A 19,067-nucleotide genomic window follows, 5' to 3' on the forward strand; every position below is an offset into this window, starting at 1 on the left:
TCAGTGCCCTACTCTTAAAACAGAGGTATCACTCCAAGAGAAGAGACCACTGCCCCCATCCTGACCTTCCAAGCAGTGGCACAGAAGTGGTGCCTAGGGGAGAGGCAGGCCCTAAGAACACAGAGCCTTGAGCTCTCCCCAAGGGAACTCATTTGGAATGGAGTGTGGGGATGCTCAAGAATAAGAGAACTGTTGAAAGCAATACAGACTTTGGTGGAAGCAAGTAAGAGAAAGCCAACAGATCTTATGAGAGCAAAAAGCTAAATCTTAGATCATCTAGGAGAGAACCAGAGAAAGAAACAGCTAAGAATAGCTCTCCTAGTATCAAAATAAGCCTCAAGGCTAGCCTCAAATACTACTCCTGCAGAGGGAGCCAAATTTAATTGGATTAGACTGTAAAGCAACTTGTGACCCAGAGCATTGTCAAAAACAATTAAGCAGGACTTCCCTGGTGGTGCAGTGGTTACGAATCCCCTTGCCAATGCAGGGGACATGGGTTCGAGCCCTGGTCCGGGAAGATCCCACATGCCGCGGAGCAACTAAGCCCGTGCGCCACAACTACGGAGCCTGTGCTCTAGAGCCCGCAAGCCACAACTATGAAAGCCCGCGCACCTAGAGCCTGTGCTCCACAACAAGAGAAACCACCGCAATGAGAAGCCTAGGCACTGCAGCAAAGAGTAGACCCCACTCGCTGCAACTAGAGAAAAGCCCGCATGCAGCCACGAAGACCCAAGGCAGCCAATAAATAAATAAATACATTTATTTAAAAAAAAAACAATAAAGCAATCAGTCGGCAAATAGTGAGAGTTAGCAACTAGGTGTGATATCAACAGAGGCAGTTAGCTTAAGAACAGGGAAAGGATAGCCAAGGAGAACCCAGCTAAAACCACTGTCAGCTCTGAGTGACTATGCACCTGTCCAAGGCTACACTAAGGAGCAAGATTAGAGGCTACACACTGTGGGAGAAAAAGACTTCATTGAGATAGTACAGCTAAGCCACTAAACAAATAACAAAGGCAAAACAACAGCAGCAAGCCCCATGAGAGAAAAGAATCAGCTCCCAGCGTTACTACAATGTTATAAAAAATGTCTGGTTTTCAAAAATAAATATGAAATATGCAAAGAAGCAGGGAAATGTGACCTCTACATAGGGAAAAAAGCAGATAACAGTAATTTTATTTAAGAGAATCAAAGTGTCAGACTTAACAAAGACTTCAAAACAGCAATTATAAATATGTTCAAAGGACTAACGGAAATCATGCTTAAAGAAGAAAAAAAGGTACGCTGACAATGTCTCAACCAACAGAGGATTATCAATAAAAAGACAGAAATTACTTTAAAAGAACCAAAGGGCAATTTGAGTTGAAAAGTATAATAACCAAAATAAAAAATTCACTAGAGGGACTCAAAAGTAGATCTGAGCTGGCAGAACAAAAGAAGCACTAAGCTTGAAGACAGATCAAAAGAGATTATGTGGTTTAAAGAACAAAGAGATAAAAGAAGAAGAAAAATGAAGAGGCTCACAGAAGAGGCTCACCAAAAAATATATTGGTGTATTTTTTGGACACCAGAAGATACACGAATATATGTGTAATGGGAGTACCAGAAAAGAATGGAGAGAGAGAGAAAAAAAAAATTTTGTAAATGGCTGAAAACTCCCAAGTCTACACATCCAAGAAACAGAACCACCTCCAAGTTGAATAAATGTAAAGAGATTCACACCTAGATATATCACAGGATAAATGTTGAAAGACAAAGAGAAAATCCTGAAAGCAGCAAGAGAAAAATGATCCATCATATCCAAGGGAACACAATAACATTAACAGGTGACTTCTCAACAGAAGCAATGAAGATCAGAAGGCAGTGGGATTACATACTCAAAGAAAGAAAAAAATGTAAACTAAGACTCATATATACAGCAAAACTACCTTTCACAAGTGATGGTGAAATAGATAGTCTCAAACAAAAACAGAGAATGTGCAAACTCATCTTATAAAAAAATAGTAAAAGAAGTTCAGGCTGAAAACAAATGACCAAGACAGTAATTCACATCCACATGAATAAACAAAGAGCACTGGTAAAGGTAATTATGTTATTATGAAAGATGGTATAATTACATATTTCTTCTCCTAATTGATATAAAATACAATTGCATAACACAATATGTATATATTGCATCCTTGGGCCTCTAACACATGAAATGTAATGTGTTTGACAACAGCAGCACAAAGAGGTGGGTAGGAGCAAAGCTGCATTGGAGTAAACACATGACACAAGATGATAAATCAAATCCATGGAAACAAATGAAGAGAAGACGAAATGATATATAATAAAGTTAATATAACAAACTCTATATACACTTGCTCTCCTTTATACTGTCAACTACTTTAAAAGACATACAACCCAAATGACTATAAGTAGATGAATGGATAAATAAAATGTGATGTAGGCATACAATGGAATATTATTCCATAATAAATAGTAATGAAGTATTGAAACATGCTACAACATGGATGAACCATGAAAACATGCTAAGCGAAAGAAGCCAGTCACAAAAAATATGTAGATCAAAAATTTACACAGAGAAAACTACTATCTTATATAAAAAAAGCAGATGGTAATCAAGAGGGAATTTTTATAATTATAGAAAATATGTTTAATGTCAGATGCGTTGTTTTATATCATTTTGTAATTTAATGTAACTCAGAATAGAATGTTATCATACAGTAAAGATAATAACATACAATATAAATCTATGCTGTCTAATATGTTAACCACAAGCTCCTATGGCTACTGAACACCTGAAGTGTTTTTGGTTGGTACAAATGAAGTTGTGCTGTAAATGTAAATTACATACCAAAGTATTAAAAAAAATACTTAGTATGAGAAAAAGAATGTAAAACTTCTCTATTGGTTTCATGTTTTCCTGTTGAAATATAATTTACCTAACATAAAATTCATCATTTTAAAGTGTATAAATTCAGTAGTTTTTAGTATATTCACTTTGTTATGTAATCATCACCGTTATCTAAAATTTCCATCACCCCAAAAAGAAACCCCACATCTTTTAACAGATACCCCTCATTCCCTTCACTTCCCATTCCCTAGTAATCACTAACCTATCTTCCATCTCATGGATATGCCTGTTCTGGACATATCATAAGATGAAATATGTGGCCTTTTGTGTCTGGTATCTTTCACTTAGCTTAATGTTTTCAAGGTTCATCCATATTGTAGCATGTAGCAGAACTTTATTCCCTTTTATGGCTGAACAATATTCTACCATATGGATAGATCACATTTTGTTTATCCATTCATCAGCTGATGGACATTCAGGGTGTTTCCACTTTTTGGCTATTATAAATAATGCTGCCATGAACATCTGTATACAAATTTATGTGTTGAAATTTGATATTCTGGGATATATGAGTTAAATAAAATGTTAAAATTAATTTCACTTGTTTCTTTTTACTTGTCATGCAGCTACTAGAATATTTAAAATATATGGCTTGGGTTTCCCTGGTGGCGCAGTGGTTAAGAATCTGCTTGCCAATGCAGGGGAGACAGGTTCGAGCCCTGGTCTGGGAAGATCCCACATGCCACGGAGCAACTAAGCCCGTGCACCACAACTACTGAGCCTGCACTCTAGAGCCCGCGAGCCACAACTACTGAAGCCCATGTGCCTAGAGCCCGTGCTCCGCAACAAGAGAAGCCACCGCAATGAGAAGCACGTGCAGCACAACTAAGAGTAGCCGCTGCTCGCTGCAACTAGAGAAAGCCCACGTGCAGCAATGAAGACCCAACAGAGCCAAAAATAATAAATATATATATATATATGGCTTGCATTTTTATATTTCTATGTGACAGCATTAATGTAGTTAATAATAGCTTTAAAAGCTACTGTTTATTTAGCATTTAGTATGTGCTAGGAGGTGAGCTAACCAGTAACATTATCTTACAATTACTCTGCAAGGAGAGCATTATTAGCTATATTTTACAGATTCAAATTGAGGTTTAAAGACGTTAAGTACGTTTCCCTAGCTCACACAGTCAATGAATGACAAAATTATTAATATCTAGATCTGTTTAGCTTTTTAAAAGTTATCATAATCACTACAGCACATTGCCATATATACACATATAGTCTACCCTGAAATAAATAGGCTTTAGTATCACAGTTAATCTTCCCAACTGCTCTTCAAAAGAAGGTACATATAAGATAGAAGAAATCTTATTGATCTACTTCAAGGCCAATATACACTAAATTATCTCATATAACTAGTCAATAAAAATTCCAAATCTCTTTTGCAAAGGCCTGAGTGACCTTTTAAAGGCCAAATCTGACTATGTCACTCTCTAGCTTAAAATCAATAACTTTCCATCTCCTGCTGGGTAAAGTCCAAGCTCACTATCAGTCTAATTCCCTCCTACCTTTTAGCAATTAGCAATATCAAAATACTTTACAGTACTGCTCTGGCTTTGCACACATGCTAATCACTCTGCCTAGGATACTCAGTCCCAGTCTCCACATATTTTGCTTGCTGAGTTTCTATCTATCCTTTAAACCCTACTCAGACATTGCCTTCTTCTATAGTTTTTTCACCCCATAATTATTCTTCTTACCTTTAAATATACACAGTATTTTGCCCACTACATAATTTCTACTTCTTACAAATAATCCTCTACAGTAGCGCATCAAATGATTATTGCACTTATTTTTATTAAAAGATAGAATTTATTTATTTACTATAAGCTAATTGATGATCATAGTAGCATAAGATTTTACATCCCTAGCATCTAACACATAGCGGGTACTAACAGTCACTTCATTAATGCTTGTTGTAGTTTCTTAATTTATGTGGAATAAAACAGCTGATAGGCTGAAGTTTCTTAAAGGATATTCCACAAAAAAACTACTTCTTCTAAACCACCATGGAGAATACAGGTCATAGCTCAGTAGTATAAGTCACATACACCTTCCAGTGCCAACATGCTTTCTTTTTCTAAACATAGTATCACCATTAGGAAGAATTCTAAATTTAGGTCACCCTTCCATTCAGAGCTACAAGTCTTCTGGCAGAGAAGGCTAAAGTGGAAACTAGCTTTAAGTTTGTTAAAAAAAAAAATGAGAACCATGAGTAAAACAAGTAATTTTGGAAGAAACATTCAGAATGAATATGATTGGACAAATAAGAAAGTTAAGAATATTAAGGGGACAGGGCTTCCCTGGTGGCGCAGTGGTTGAGAGTCCGCCTGCCGATGCAGGGGACACGGGTTCGTGCCCCGGTCCGGGAGGGTCCCACATGCCGCGGAGCGGCTGGGCCCGTGAGCCATGGCCGCTGAGCCTGAGCGTCCCGAGCCTGTGCTCCGCAACGGGAGAGGCCACAGCAGTGAGAGGCCCGCGTACCGCAAAAAAAAAAAAAAAAAAAAAAAAAAAAAGAATATTAAGGGGACAAATCTAAGGTGTAATACTTAATAACTTTACTAAGAATGTAACAGTTCCCAGATGGAAACTAATCATGAACAATGATACGAAAAAGCAGGGTGTAACCCTAATAAAATTTGTACTTTACCTTTCTAATTTGCTGTAGAGTGCACACAACACATTATACTTCTTCAACAGTCTTGACATAACATTATCAACTTTGATACTGGTATCGATTTCTTTTAGTAAGTCAAAAAATTTATAGACACTACAAAGGAAAGAATAGAAAAAAGTGAATCCATAACTTTAAAAATTCATTTTGTTTCATTTTCAAAGCATAGACATTTCAATTCAAAACACGTTAGCTCTACACCAAATCACTATTATATATCCTTTAGAAGGAACTTAGATTTTGCATTTTACTAGAATTTAAAGAGGAAAAAAATCAACTAGTCTTCAACCTATATCACTATATCTATACATCTATGCCTACATCTACTTATCATCAAGAACACAGAAAAAAAACATAAGGGTTATAACAGACATATACATATATTTATTTCTGTATCTATCTATATATTTTAAAATCACAAGTTCCCATCCATTTACCCAATTCCAACACAAAAACTACAGGGTTCCTTCCAGTGTTTCCCTTTCCACATTCATAACTCTTCTTTGACAGTGAGAAACCTGTGACCCACTTATCTTTAATTTACTCATTTAATCAATCCCCCTATATAAGTACCAAGCTACCCACTCCTCCACATGGGCACCCTCTTCTCCTGCTCAGACTGACTCCCCCCATCCTGGACTGCCCTCCCGCCTCCACATGGACACCATCCTCACCCTAGTAGGGATCTGACTCCTCACCCCAGACTGCCCTTACCCCACATGTGCCATGACTCCCTATACCAGCTGCCCGCACACCCTGCTTGGTCTCTGACATTGCACAGCAAGCAGCCCATGTCAAGAAGCCCCAGGCCCCTGGTGGATGACCTTCTCATCCCACTGTGGCTCTGGCATCCTCCTCTGGGCACCACAGTGCTCCCCACCACAGATGCACACACCTACTTTCTTCAGCCCACCAGCGGTTTTAGGACTGAATTGTTGGGGAAGGGAAAAGGGAAACTGATTAAAAATTTTAAGTTGTTTAAATAATAACTTTAAATCATTGTTTATTGTTTTCTATAAAAATTAACCTATTTGAAATATCAATACATACATTTTTGACTTCTGAAAAATAGGGCGCTACAGATAGCAATCATCAACTGCACCTCACATACTCACTTCTAATCAAGTTTGTCTAAGGAGTTATACCAAAGCAGCTAACTGAACTACAGGGTAGTCACTAGATCCATCCATAGGCTGTCTAGCAACCAGTGAGTTACAGGCTTCATTCTAAAAAGAGGGCTGTACCACTCAGACATTTATCTTGGGAACTGGAAAAATAAAAGCCTCAGCTAATCAGCAGAGGGCACAGAACACAAAAGAAGGTTATGAAAAGTTCCACTGATATAGAGGGGATTGGGGCAGCCATGACAAGCTTTGTGGGAAAGCAAATAAAGGAGGAATAGAAATGATACAGAGTAGACAATCATGATGCTGCTTAGAAAAGAAAAAGAATGGGGACTTCCCTGGTGGCGCAGTGGTTTAAGAATCCACCTGCCAACGCAGGGGACACGGGTTCAAGCCTCAGTCCAGGAAGATCCCACACGCCACGGAGCAACCAAGCCTGCACGCCACAACTACTGAAGCCCGCACATCTAGAGACCGTGCTCCACAACAAGAGAAGCCACAGCAATGAGACGCCCGCACACTGCAATGAAGAGTAGCCCCTGCTAGATGCAACTAGAGAAAGCCCACACGCAGCAATGAAGACTCAGCGCAACCAAAAATAAATAGATAAATAAAAATCGATCCTTTAAAAAAAGAAAAAGAATGGAGCTAACCTGCTGAGAAAAAGAAATCAAACTTAGAATGGCATTTATTCAGGAACCACTCTCAATTGCAGTTTTGAGATATATGGCAATACCTATCCATGGAGCACCATGAAAACTGTGAATTGTTACTAAAAAGCCTTCTTTTTCTAGGGGTAACTTAAGTGGGTCTCTATTCCTTCTGTAGTCCTCCTCTGAAGGAAAGAAGTGAAGGCAGGAAGGTGAGAGGAAGGCAGGCAGACAGGCATAAAAAGCCATAATTAAAACACACAGATCTGTAGATAACTACATATTCTAGGAGCAGTGCTCCATGGATTGATAATGGTCCATAAACTGTTTACCAGTCCACAATTAAGTACAGAAATTGGGGGTAAACACTTAAAAGCTTTTATGGCAATTTGACACTAATTTTAATGCCTGCTAAATCCAATAATAAAAAATTTAGTCCTGTGTTTAGTATGATTTTTGTTTCATTTTTCTAGTAATTAATTTATATTACTTATTTTTAAAACATCAGTCTATGACATACTGGGAAGAAAAGAAACTAGCCCTTCACCAGAGTACTTTTAAGAAGCAGTGGTTTAGATAACATTCCTGGATAGTTATCAGAACACTGAGAGATGCCCTAAGAAAAAGTTGTACCAAATACATTACTATAATTATTGTAGTGATATTATTTATGATATGCCCATTTTATAAATCAGAGTTACTCTATGAATACTCAGAGAAAAAGCTTAGGAAAATCTTTTCCGGGAAAATTCTTTCACCTTATAGATAAAGGATGTAATAGACTTTCTCTGTCATATTTATTTGGCAGTCTATGGATAGCTATATAACACTGTATTGCAGTCATCTGTTTAATTTAAACTGGATGAGTTTCTTGAGGTCAGAGACTGTATCTCACCTCTATATCATTAGAACCTAGTAGAGTAACACAGCGCCTAGCAGTTGGTAAGTTTTGTTTCCTTCCCCCTTTTTGTTTGGGGGGGTGGTGCGGGTAATAGGAGGAATCTACAGAAAAAAAGAGATCAAGACCTCATCAGCACCTATGGTGTTCCAGGCATTGACTCGAGAACTATTTACTTCTCTGCTCGTTATAAGTTATTTAATTCTCAAAATTCTATCAAGTAGTTAATAATTTTTATTTCGCAGGAAAGGAAAGGAACCCGAGACTTAATAAGGATAAGCAATCTGCTCCAAGTCATATACCTTGTAAAATAAACCCAGTCTATCTTAACCCAAACATTCATTCTCTTTCTGATCCTCAGAGGTCACGAAAACATATGCTGAATAAATGAATAAATCAACGTAAAATTTTACCTCTATATTTAGATTATTTTTCAGCTATATAAAAACTATTTTGATTTAGTGATTTTAGTTAATAAAGTTAAACTGTGAAATCTGTGAGAGGTAAACCAATTCATATTCAATAAGTTAAATATGAACATACAAGGCCTTTGTTTCCACATTTTATTTAGAGGTAATAAGAAAAAGTTACTAAAATATGCAACAATTTATCTCATTTACACAAAATACCAATTATGTCTAACTCTAGACGGTTTTATCCAAGAAAAAACATATACTACTATCTTTTTGGTAAAATTATTTACTGTTACATTTCATAAACATACTGCAAAAGAAATGACTGGAATTCCCAGAAGGCTTCTCTTGACTTACTGGAAACAGTAAACTCCTCTTATTAGGCTTAGAAACTCAATACAGACTTTAATTAAGTAATTACAGGGACAAGTATTATAATAGATACTCAACTGAACATACAGTCTCAAAACATATATAATTATAATATCTATTATATTAAATAATCTTAAACTTTAATAAATCAACTAAATTCCTTTAAGATAGACTCATACTACTTTTACAAAGGTTTTAATATATAAGTCTACTTCATAAATCTTTGCTTTTTTTGTCCATTTTATCAACAGCTACAATTAAGAAAGTTTACAGATAGTGAGAGACACAATGGAAATTTTCCCAGGACAGAAACTGCTACATTTTTAAGAAAGTGCGGCAAAAATACACCTTCATTAAGGGCTCTAATGGAGAACAGGAGCTCACTGGTTGACCTAAGTTTTCTACGTTTTATTTAATTTTAGCATTTTCCACTAATTCCCTAAAGTCTATTAAAATGATAGTTCAGAAATAGTTTTCTTTAATGGCAGAGGCCTATATTAATATAAGAAATTTTACCTGGTTTCAATGTTTTTCTGCAGCTCAGTGAAAGTGAACGGCATCTCATCTAGGTCAACTGCTGCAATAAAGATACAGATTCCCCACAGTTCCTTTTTCTTTTGAACATAACCTTCCTGGAAACAAAACAAGACAAAACAAAACAAAACAAAAAGGTTCAAATATTTCATTAAATCATTCACACACTGGATACTGTGCTAAAACTGTATTATATGCAACTTTTTTCTTATTCAGCATAACAAAATTAATTTGTTACTAAATCTTTATGAGGTCATATACTTGAGAGCATTTAATTCTACACTAGTAACAAACAAACTAGTTACAAAATTAGTAACTAAATTTTATACTATAAGGCAAAAAAATTACTAGAAAGGTCAAAAAGTTAAATTACAACTTTCTATAAAAAATCTAGGGGCCAGTCAGTTCTCTGAAGTAAATATTTTCATTTTTTAGTATTCCAATGTCATCAAAGCCAAGTTGAAAGATTTTAGGCTCCATAAAATGGACTCCAAAATTTTTTTTCTTCTAATTCACTTGTTCTTTTATCAATCTATTGATTCAAGTCTTTTTTTTTAATTTTTAAATTATTTTTATTTTTGGCTGCCTTGGGTCTTTGTTGCTGCGCGTGGGCTTTCTCTAGCTGCGGAGAGCGGGGGCTACTCTTTGTTGGGGTGCTCGGTCTTCTCATTGCAGTGGCTTCTCTTGTTGCGGAGCATGGGCTCTAGGGCACGCAGGCTTCAGCTGTGGCACATGGGCTTAGTTGCTCTGCAGCATGCGGGATCTTCCCGGACCAGGGTTTGAACCCGTGTCCCCTGCATTGGCAGGTGGATTCTTAACCACTGTGCCACCACGGAAGTCCTGATTCAAGTATTTTTTAACCTTATGAAATTCATATCTCTCAGTGCCCTAATTGCCTTCCTTGTAAAATGGAAATACATATTTCACTTTGTAAGAATTAAATGAGATTATATATATAAAGTCCTTAGATCTGGCATATAACTAATATTCAATGAATGATGGCTACCACTATCATTAGAATATTTTTTCATTATCACTAGAATACTTTTTATCCCGAAAAACACATATCCCTATTTAAATATGTAAGTTTTATAGGTAAAATTTGGATTATATTAAATTGAAAACAAAAGAAATACCAAATAATCTGATGTTCTATCAAACAGCTGGAACTGCTTATTACTCTTAACTGGAGATTACAATGGAGCTGAAAAGTATGTGATGCAATTTTATATCGTTCTGAAATCTCAATTATATAAAAGCTTTAGAAAAAAGAATTATTCTAGATTATCAAATTTTATGGATAATATGAAGCTTATCACTATCCAACTCTAAACTTTTCCTTAATTTTAGCTACTTGGGAAATAAATATTTTAAAACTTATATTACAACTATACACCCACTAGAATTGTTAAAATTAAAAAGACTAACAATATCAAAGGTTGATAAGGATGTAAAGCAATGGAACACTCAAACATTACTGATGAAAACGTAAAATGGTACAACCATTTTTGAAAAGAAGTTTGGCAAGTTCTTATAAAGTTATATACCTGCCATAACACTTAGCAATTCCACCCCTAGATATTTATACCCAAGAGAAGTGGAAACTTGGTACCTGAATGTTAACAGCAGCTTCATTCATAAAAACCAAAAACTCAAACAAATATCCAAAAACAGGTGAAGAGATAAACTGTGGTATATCCATTCAATGGAATGTTATTCAACAATAAAAAGGAAAAGTATAAATACACACAACATAGATAAATCTCAGTTATTACACAGAGGAAAGAAAGCCAAATACAGAAGTGTACATGCTGTGTACACTTTGATTTCTACAAAATTCTAGAAAAGGCAAAACTAATCTTTAATGTCAGAAAGTAGATCAGTGGCTGCCTGGGGACAGGAGTGGATGTGTGTTGGGGAATGATGACAAAAGAGAATGAGACAACTTTCTGGAGTAATAAAAAATTTTTAGAGCTCAATGGTTAAATAACATTTGCCAAAACCTATTGAACTCTTCACTTAAAACTGGTTGATTTAGTGTATATAAATTATACTTCAATAAATTTGACATTGAAACTAGACTACATACTTACTATTTCTGAAACTGAACAACACAGTATATATTGCTTGACTGTTATAATGACTATTAAGTATGTTTTAATAAAATGAACATAAACTCATATATATATATATACACTTATAAATATTTACATTACTATGGTCAATTTCTCAGGAACTACTAAGATGTAAAAGGTTGGATGTCTCTATAATAAACAATTTCCAAACTACCATGATTTTTAAATTTTTATGCTTAATTCTTATCATGATTTTGGTTTGCTTCTTTGCTCAGGCTATCACCTGTTGAACCCAACTTCTCTCAATGTGTCTTCTTTCAGCAACTCCAATCTTTTTTTTACTCTTTTAAAGTTGGGAAATGAAGTATTAAGCTTGTTAAAACTGAGTATGTACTTTATTCATTTTTTTTAAATAGCAAATTTTATTAGGACATAGCAAATACGATTCAACACAAGCTCATTTGAAATGATAAAATGCCTAAATAAAATGTTGTATACATAGGTTCTGACTTTTAAGGACCTGAGGAACTTTCCTATAAGCAAAATGTGTGACCTTTATTTCAGATGATTTATAAATCTTGTTGTTTTTGTTGTTGATATTGTTGATGTTCTAGCTGTATCCCAATTAACTATATGTATAGATAAAGTGTTCTTTCTTCTTCATACACAGTTATCTATGGAAGAAAAATAAATGTTCCTTCTAAACTTGAGAATATTAAATATTTTAATCACCTACATTTGATTTAGTTCTTTAGAGGGAACCATATTACAGATGAGATCAATGTTATAAAACCAAATGATTCATGCACAAATATTTTTGTTAATCTATGTGAAGAAAATAATCAGTTTCCAATTAAGAGAGTCCTAGAAGTAGAATTTCTACATTAAAGTATTTAAGATTCTAGATATAGAATTATATATAGAGATAGAGATAGATATGGAAAGGGCTTGCATTTTAGTTGTAACCTATAACATCCACTTGGTCTGATCTTATATCTGGATGCCACCAAAATTTGCCAGAGGGAAAAAATTTACAAAGCCATGAAGATGAGAATCAACTACAAGATCCTACTCTATAATCATTCTGTTCACTTTTTAAAATAGTAGATTATACTGGAACACAAATAACATAATTTAACACAAAGTCATCTGATATGATAAATGCCTAAATGGAAAACATCAGCCTAACCACCATATTTGCAATCATTTAAAAATCATAGGGCTTCCCTGGTGGCGCAGTGGTTGAGAGTCTGCCTGCCGATGCAGGGGACACGGATTCGTGCCCCGGTCCAGGAAGATCCCGCATGCCGCAGAGCGGCTGGGTCCGTGAGCCATAGTCGCTGAGCCTGCGTGACCGGAGCCTGTGCTCCGCAACGGGAGAGGCCACAACAGCGAGAGGCCCGCGTACCACAAAAAAAAAAAAAAAAAATCATATATCTTCATATAGTTTTCTTTGCCTCTTCCAGTTTGTTTTTTTATATCTTCCAAAAGTTGATATCTCTAATAATTTTTAAAGAAATATTCATTAAAAAAAAAAGAAAAAAAGAAATACTCATTATGCAACTGCCATGGTTTTATGACTTTGGGGATACAGTGATGAAAACAGAAACAAACAAAATTCCCTGTCTCCCTGGCACTTATACTTTTATTTATGTTAAGAACATGCTTTTTGGTGTCAAACATTCAAGAGTTTGAATACTCTAGTGGTATAACTGAGCAATGTGCTTAAATCCAATTAGACCTCAGTTTCTACTAAAATAGGGATGATAATATCTAATCAGAGTCACTATGAAAATTAACAGTAAGGACACTTTTTATTTTTATTTATTTATTTTTTGGGCCTCACGTGGTGGCATGCAGGATCTTAGTTCCCCAACCAGGGTCAAACCTGTGCCCTGTGCAGTGGAAGTGTAAATTCTTAACCACTGGAATGCCAGGGAAGTCTCTGAGGATGCACTTAAGTAATCAGCATGGTGACCGGCATTATACTCATTGAATTACAACCAATGAATTACAACCAATTCACTGATAATAGTGCTGCAGCACTATTATCAGTGAATCTAGCACTCATTCCTCTGTATCATATCTGTCTCAATACTATCCGTAATCCAACCTTCTCCACACCAAAAACATCCATTCCTGGGAATGCTAAGGAATGCTGGAGGTGTGTGTGTGTGTGTGTGTGTGTGTGTGTGTGTGTGTGTGTGTGTGTGTGTGTGTGTGTGTGTGTGTGTGTAAGAAATCATGTTTATTGACCTCCAGCCCCTGGAAATCACTGATCTGATTTCAATTCCTTTTCCAGAATATCATACAAATGGAATTATACAGTCTGTAGCCTTTTTCGTCTGGCTTCTTTCACTTAGCATAATGCTTCTGAGGACTCATCCATATTGTTGTATCTATAATATTAGTATTTATTCCTTTTAATTGCTGAGTAGCACTCCATTGTATGAATACCACAATTTATTTATCCACTCCAACAGCTGAATACACTGCTATGAATGAGGCTACTAACCCTAGCCTTAAATATTCAACTACAGATCTTTAGGTGGATGTATGTTCTCATTTTTCTTGGGTGAATATCTAAGTTGAGGAATGCTAAGTTCTATATTAAATACAAGTTTAAGTTTATAAGAAACTAGTAAACTGTTTTCTAATGTGGCTGTACCATTTTGCATTCCCACCAGCAACAAATGAGAGTTCCAGCTGCTTCACATCCTTACTAGCACTTAGTTTTTGTTTGTCTGTTCTTGCCTGTTTTTTAGCCATCCTAGTAGGTATGTAATGGTACCTTTTCCCAAGGACTAATGACATTGAGTATTTTTTCAAATCTTACTTAACATCCATATCTCTTCTTTGGTAAAGGGTGTTTTCAAATCTTTTGCCAATTTTCTATTCAGTTGTTTGTCTTATTAAGTTGTAAGAATTAGTTATACATTCTGGATTCAAATCGCTTAACAGATGTGTGTTTTGCAAAAATCTTCACCCAATCTGTGGCTTTTCATTTTCTTAAATATTGTATGCCAAAGCGCATAAGTTTTTAATTTTGATGGAGCTCAATTTATTACTTTGCTTTATAGATCACGCTTTTGGTGGTGCTATCTATGAAATCTTTGCTTAACTCAAGGTCACGAGGATTTTCTCCTATGTCATCTTCTACAAGTTTAGATCTACGATTCATTTGAATTAACTTTTATAAATGGTGCAAGATAGGGATTAAAGTTCTTTTTTTGCATATGGACGTCCAATTGCTCCAGCATCGTTTGTTAAGAGGAATATCCTTCCTCCACTGAATTACCTTAGCACCTCTGTGTGCAAAGACTGACTATATATGTGTGAATTCTATTTCTGGATTCTCTGTTCTGTTCCACTGACCTGCTTGTCTTTCTTTTTACTAGTACTACAATGTCTTGATTACTGTAGCTATGTTTTGTTCTTTTTTAGTTCAGTTTGATTCAAGATTTTTAAATCCGTAAAGGACATCTGATTTACTTCTAATTGTGCAGATTAAGAAATTAAAGACTAGAGTGTTGAGATTTGCTCAACACAGCCAGTCGATGCCACAGACCTAAAACCCAAGTTTCTTAACACTCAATTTAGTATTGTTCCATTTATTTAAGAATATTTCCTTAATTACATTTCTACATTGATGTTCCTAACATTTTCACTACTGAAATCCTTAATCTCATCACCCCACTAAGAGTCCTATACTCTTAACTACTTTACTATTCTGTACTTTTCATTTCTATTTTACTGAGAAGGTTAGAGAATCACAATACCAAAAGCCTCAGCATTTTTCTCCACATCAAATAATTTCTAAACACCATAAACTTCAGTCTTCCTCCAATGTCTCTGCATCTTCAACTTCCTCTTCTGACTTTAACAAATGGACATTCTCCTCCACTCTCAAATTAATATATCTAATCCCTCCGTATCTCCCACTTTGGATCACACTGCCTCTCATCTCCTTCAAGACCTAGTTTATTAATGCTTCCCTCTGTCTTCTGTAATTTCTCTAACACTTCTTTCTAAACACTTATTTCCCTTTAGATAAGCTTGCACCACCTTAAAAAAAGAAAAAAACCTATCCCTGGACTTTATCAAGCTACTGGCCTAACCACACATCTAAACCTCTCACTATTCTCACTATTCACATACATACTCATCATGTACACTCTCACAGTCACACCTACTGCATCCACTGAACACATCTACTATATAAGCACTATTCTACTGACGCTATTCTCGAAGTCTCCAAAGACTGCTCTCTTTCTAAACTGAATGGCCTTTTCTTTGGTTTCATCCACAAAGTCCTGTATACAACATCTAACACCACTGTAATGAAACTTTAGCTTTTTAGACACTCTAACATCCGCATTCTCTTTATTTCTCCCAACTTTTTCAGTGTTTCCTAATTCCAAGGACTTTTTCCCAGAACCTTCTCTTTTCCTCCACAATCTCATCCACTTCTATAGCACCCTCATCACCTCCATACAGGTGTTTCTCATATCTCATCCTGCTTTCCAGCCCTCACTGCTCTCTCAAGATCCAGGCCCTATTTTCCAATGGCAATTTACAACCTAAAATCTGTAACTGATTTGTTTTCTTGAAAATTTAGTTGAGAATTACGAAATGGGCTCAGAACAGCACCTTAAAAATTGTTAAAACAGAGGAAAAGTAATTTTTACTCAGCCAAAAGAATGACCAATAAATAAATAGAAGAAAAAAATGGGGAAAGGGTAAGAAAAAGCATTTTGCAAAAGAAAAAACAGTAATTTCCAATAAACATATTTTGAAAATACTGAACCTCAGAATAGTGTCAGTTGAAGGACAATTTGCAAATATGCATCAAGATCCTTAAGAGTTCAGTTTTATCTCTAAGAATTTATCCTATGAAAATAATTGGAGTGTTGAGTCAAGATTTAGTGTAATATATGTTCAAAGAATTATTTATAAGAGTAAAAATAGTGGGAAAAGCTTAAATATCTTTAAATAAAACGGTTAAAAAATTATGATAGATCTATATCATGGAATAACATAAAACTCTCAAAACATTTCAAAGATTATAAGGACATGGGAAAATACCAAAGACATGTTAAGAGAAAAAAACACCAGAATACAAAATTCTGTGTATATTTTGACTCCAATTTTGTGAAAAAATTTTAAAAGGAAGGAAAGGCAAATATATATCAAAATGTTAACTATTATCTCTAGGTGGTAGGATTACAAATGATTTTCATTTTCTTCATTAACACTAGATACATTTTCTAAGTTACCTAACAACTATAAAATGGGGGGAAAGTAAGTCAATTTAAAAGTACTAAATTTATATAAAGCAGGAGAGAGAAAAATTAGGAATATTCTTGAGAAAAATCTTTAAAATATTAAAACTGTAATTACATATACTATAGTTTAAATAGAAATCTACAATCAACACTTAAGAGGCTACCTACTTAAGCTGTCGTTTAATTTAGTTCACCTGAACCACCCAATTGACAACCCCGAATTAGTGATGACTTGTACTTGCTTTATCACAAGCACTAACTTATAAAAGAGCTCCACCAAGTGGTAACATAAATCATCTTGGAAACATCTGAAAAGTAGGTTATCTTACTAGTCATGCTATCATAACCAACATGAATTCAAACTGAAATTTTAAAAGTTAAAAACACTACTCTCTCTTATCTTCCCTTTTTAAAATATCAGCCATGACCAAGATGGAAATAAGCCATAAGTAATATGCTCTTTATCTCAGGGTCAAAAGGATACATCCTTACACTAGATTCATGAGACTGTAATGCATGATTAGCCATAAAGTTACAAGTTAAATGTATTAGAGAAGTAGAGGTGATAAGAGCTGCCTTTATCTTCCACTCCTGGATTTCCTCCTTACCAAGGTTATATGTAGGAGCAAAAGGGATAACATGCTAATATGCCAGAAAATCCTTCCTCTCACTTGCATAATATTAGCCCTCAGCAGTTAGTGTTAAGGAAATTCTTTGATGTGGTCAGAAGAAGCAAAAGGCAAGAGTAGCACAGTCAAGAAGAATGTGAAAGCTCAATCATATCTGTACTCAATCATATTTTTGATACCATATTCAAGGGTGAACACCAACTGAATTAGCCATCCAGCTACACAATGCCTTTGTGGGGAGACAGTTGACTCTACTCCCAGAAAAATATGTACCTGGCAAGTTGAGATTCATCTAGCCTTCTGCCCAAGAATTTAGTACCTGGGGCTCCCTCCTTTAAGAGCTCTTACAGAACTGAATGGATAGGCCAATTTAAGCACTTAAGTAAACTTAAGTTCAGCTTACTTACTTGCTCAATTGTCCATATCTCAACTAGTCTGTAAGCATTTTGAAGGCATAATTATATCTAATACACCGTTATACCCCCAAAAACCCAGTACAACGTCCAGCACTAACTTGATGTTAAATGCACATTTTTTAAAAGAGCAGTAGCAACAGTCATCCCCCCGTATAGGATAGAATGACTTTTTTTACTCTTTTTCCTCCTAGTATGCTCAGAGAAACAAGCAGCAACTGAATCATGAGTAAAAAATGTAAGGTAAGAATACTGGTTCTACTAGTTTCTTTAGCTCCTGATCACACATTGATAACCTAGTGAGTATCAACAGGACTAACTCACACAAACAAATGATACTACAGACCTCATTTCCTAAACATGTGATACATAACTGACCTGGAATTTAGTTTCTAGTCAAGCTCTCTGCTTGCTTTATTGAGTCAAAGGCCCAAAAGATGACCCACCCAAGAAGATATAGCCACAGAGGAGAGAAAACTGCCGCCATATTAAAACAACGACTAATTAATTGGTTTTTCTGTAAAAGATCAATGAAATCGATGTCTACCACTCTTAGAAACAAAGATGAAAAAAACTGAGGAAGTCAACTCCTACAACTCAGATTTAATTATATGTATAAAAGGTATCTTCCAAAGTTTGCATGTCAACTCCTTCTACCAGTATCACATATAATACTTGAAAAAAATGAAAACATAACTAATGAATAAATGAGTTGGCGTTAAAATGAAAGAATCTCAACTGGAAGGGAAATGAAAGGGATCATTGATCATCAAGTCCTGTGGTCTGGGAGTTTCTAGGGTTCCAAATCATAAAATGATAATCTTTGGCAAATGTGCTGAAATTTTTAAAAACTTAAGAGAACCCATATGTTTACTTTCAATAATGCCTCAGTAACTAAAGTACCAAATACTTCACTTTTGCTAGAATTCAATGCAGCAAGGTAACACAATTTACCTTTACATTGATAAAAAACACTGGCTGGCAGCTTTGTATGCCTTGAATAAAACTAGGAAAAATTATTATTTAATAAACTAAGTTTGGTAAACTTCTTAAAACAGATCCAAGGTGGGGAAAATT

At 35.3% G+C, this 19,067-nt stretch overlaps 1 protein-coding gene across 4 annotated transcripts in view; it reads right to left on the bottom strand.

Moving 5' to 3' along the window:
- RB1 (RB transcriptional corepressor 1) overlaps positions 1-19,067 on the bottom strand; it is a 131,803-nt gene that overhangs the window by 93,967 nt on the left and 18,769 nt on the right. For all 4 annotated transcript variants that reach the window (XM_079903443.1, XM_079903446.1, XM_079903444.1 and 1 more), the window contains exons 3-4: positions 9,571-9,686; positions 5,574-5,693 (exon numbers count right to left, since the gene is read on the bottom strand). In XM_079903443.1, coding sequence (XP_079759569.1) covers positions 5,574-5,693; positions 9,571-9,686 — 236 coding nt within the window. The remainder of the gene's footprint in view (positions 1-5,573; positions 5,694-9,570; positions 9,687-19,067) is intronic.

This window comes from Stenella coeruleoalba, assembly GCF_951394435.1.
Source record: "Stenella coeruleoalba genome assembly, chromosome: 18".
NCBI classification, from domain to species: domain Eukaryota; kingdom Metazoa; phylum Chordata; class Mammalia; order Artiodactyla; family Delphinidae; genus Stenella; species Stenella coeruleoalba.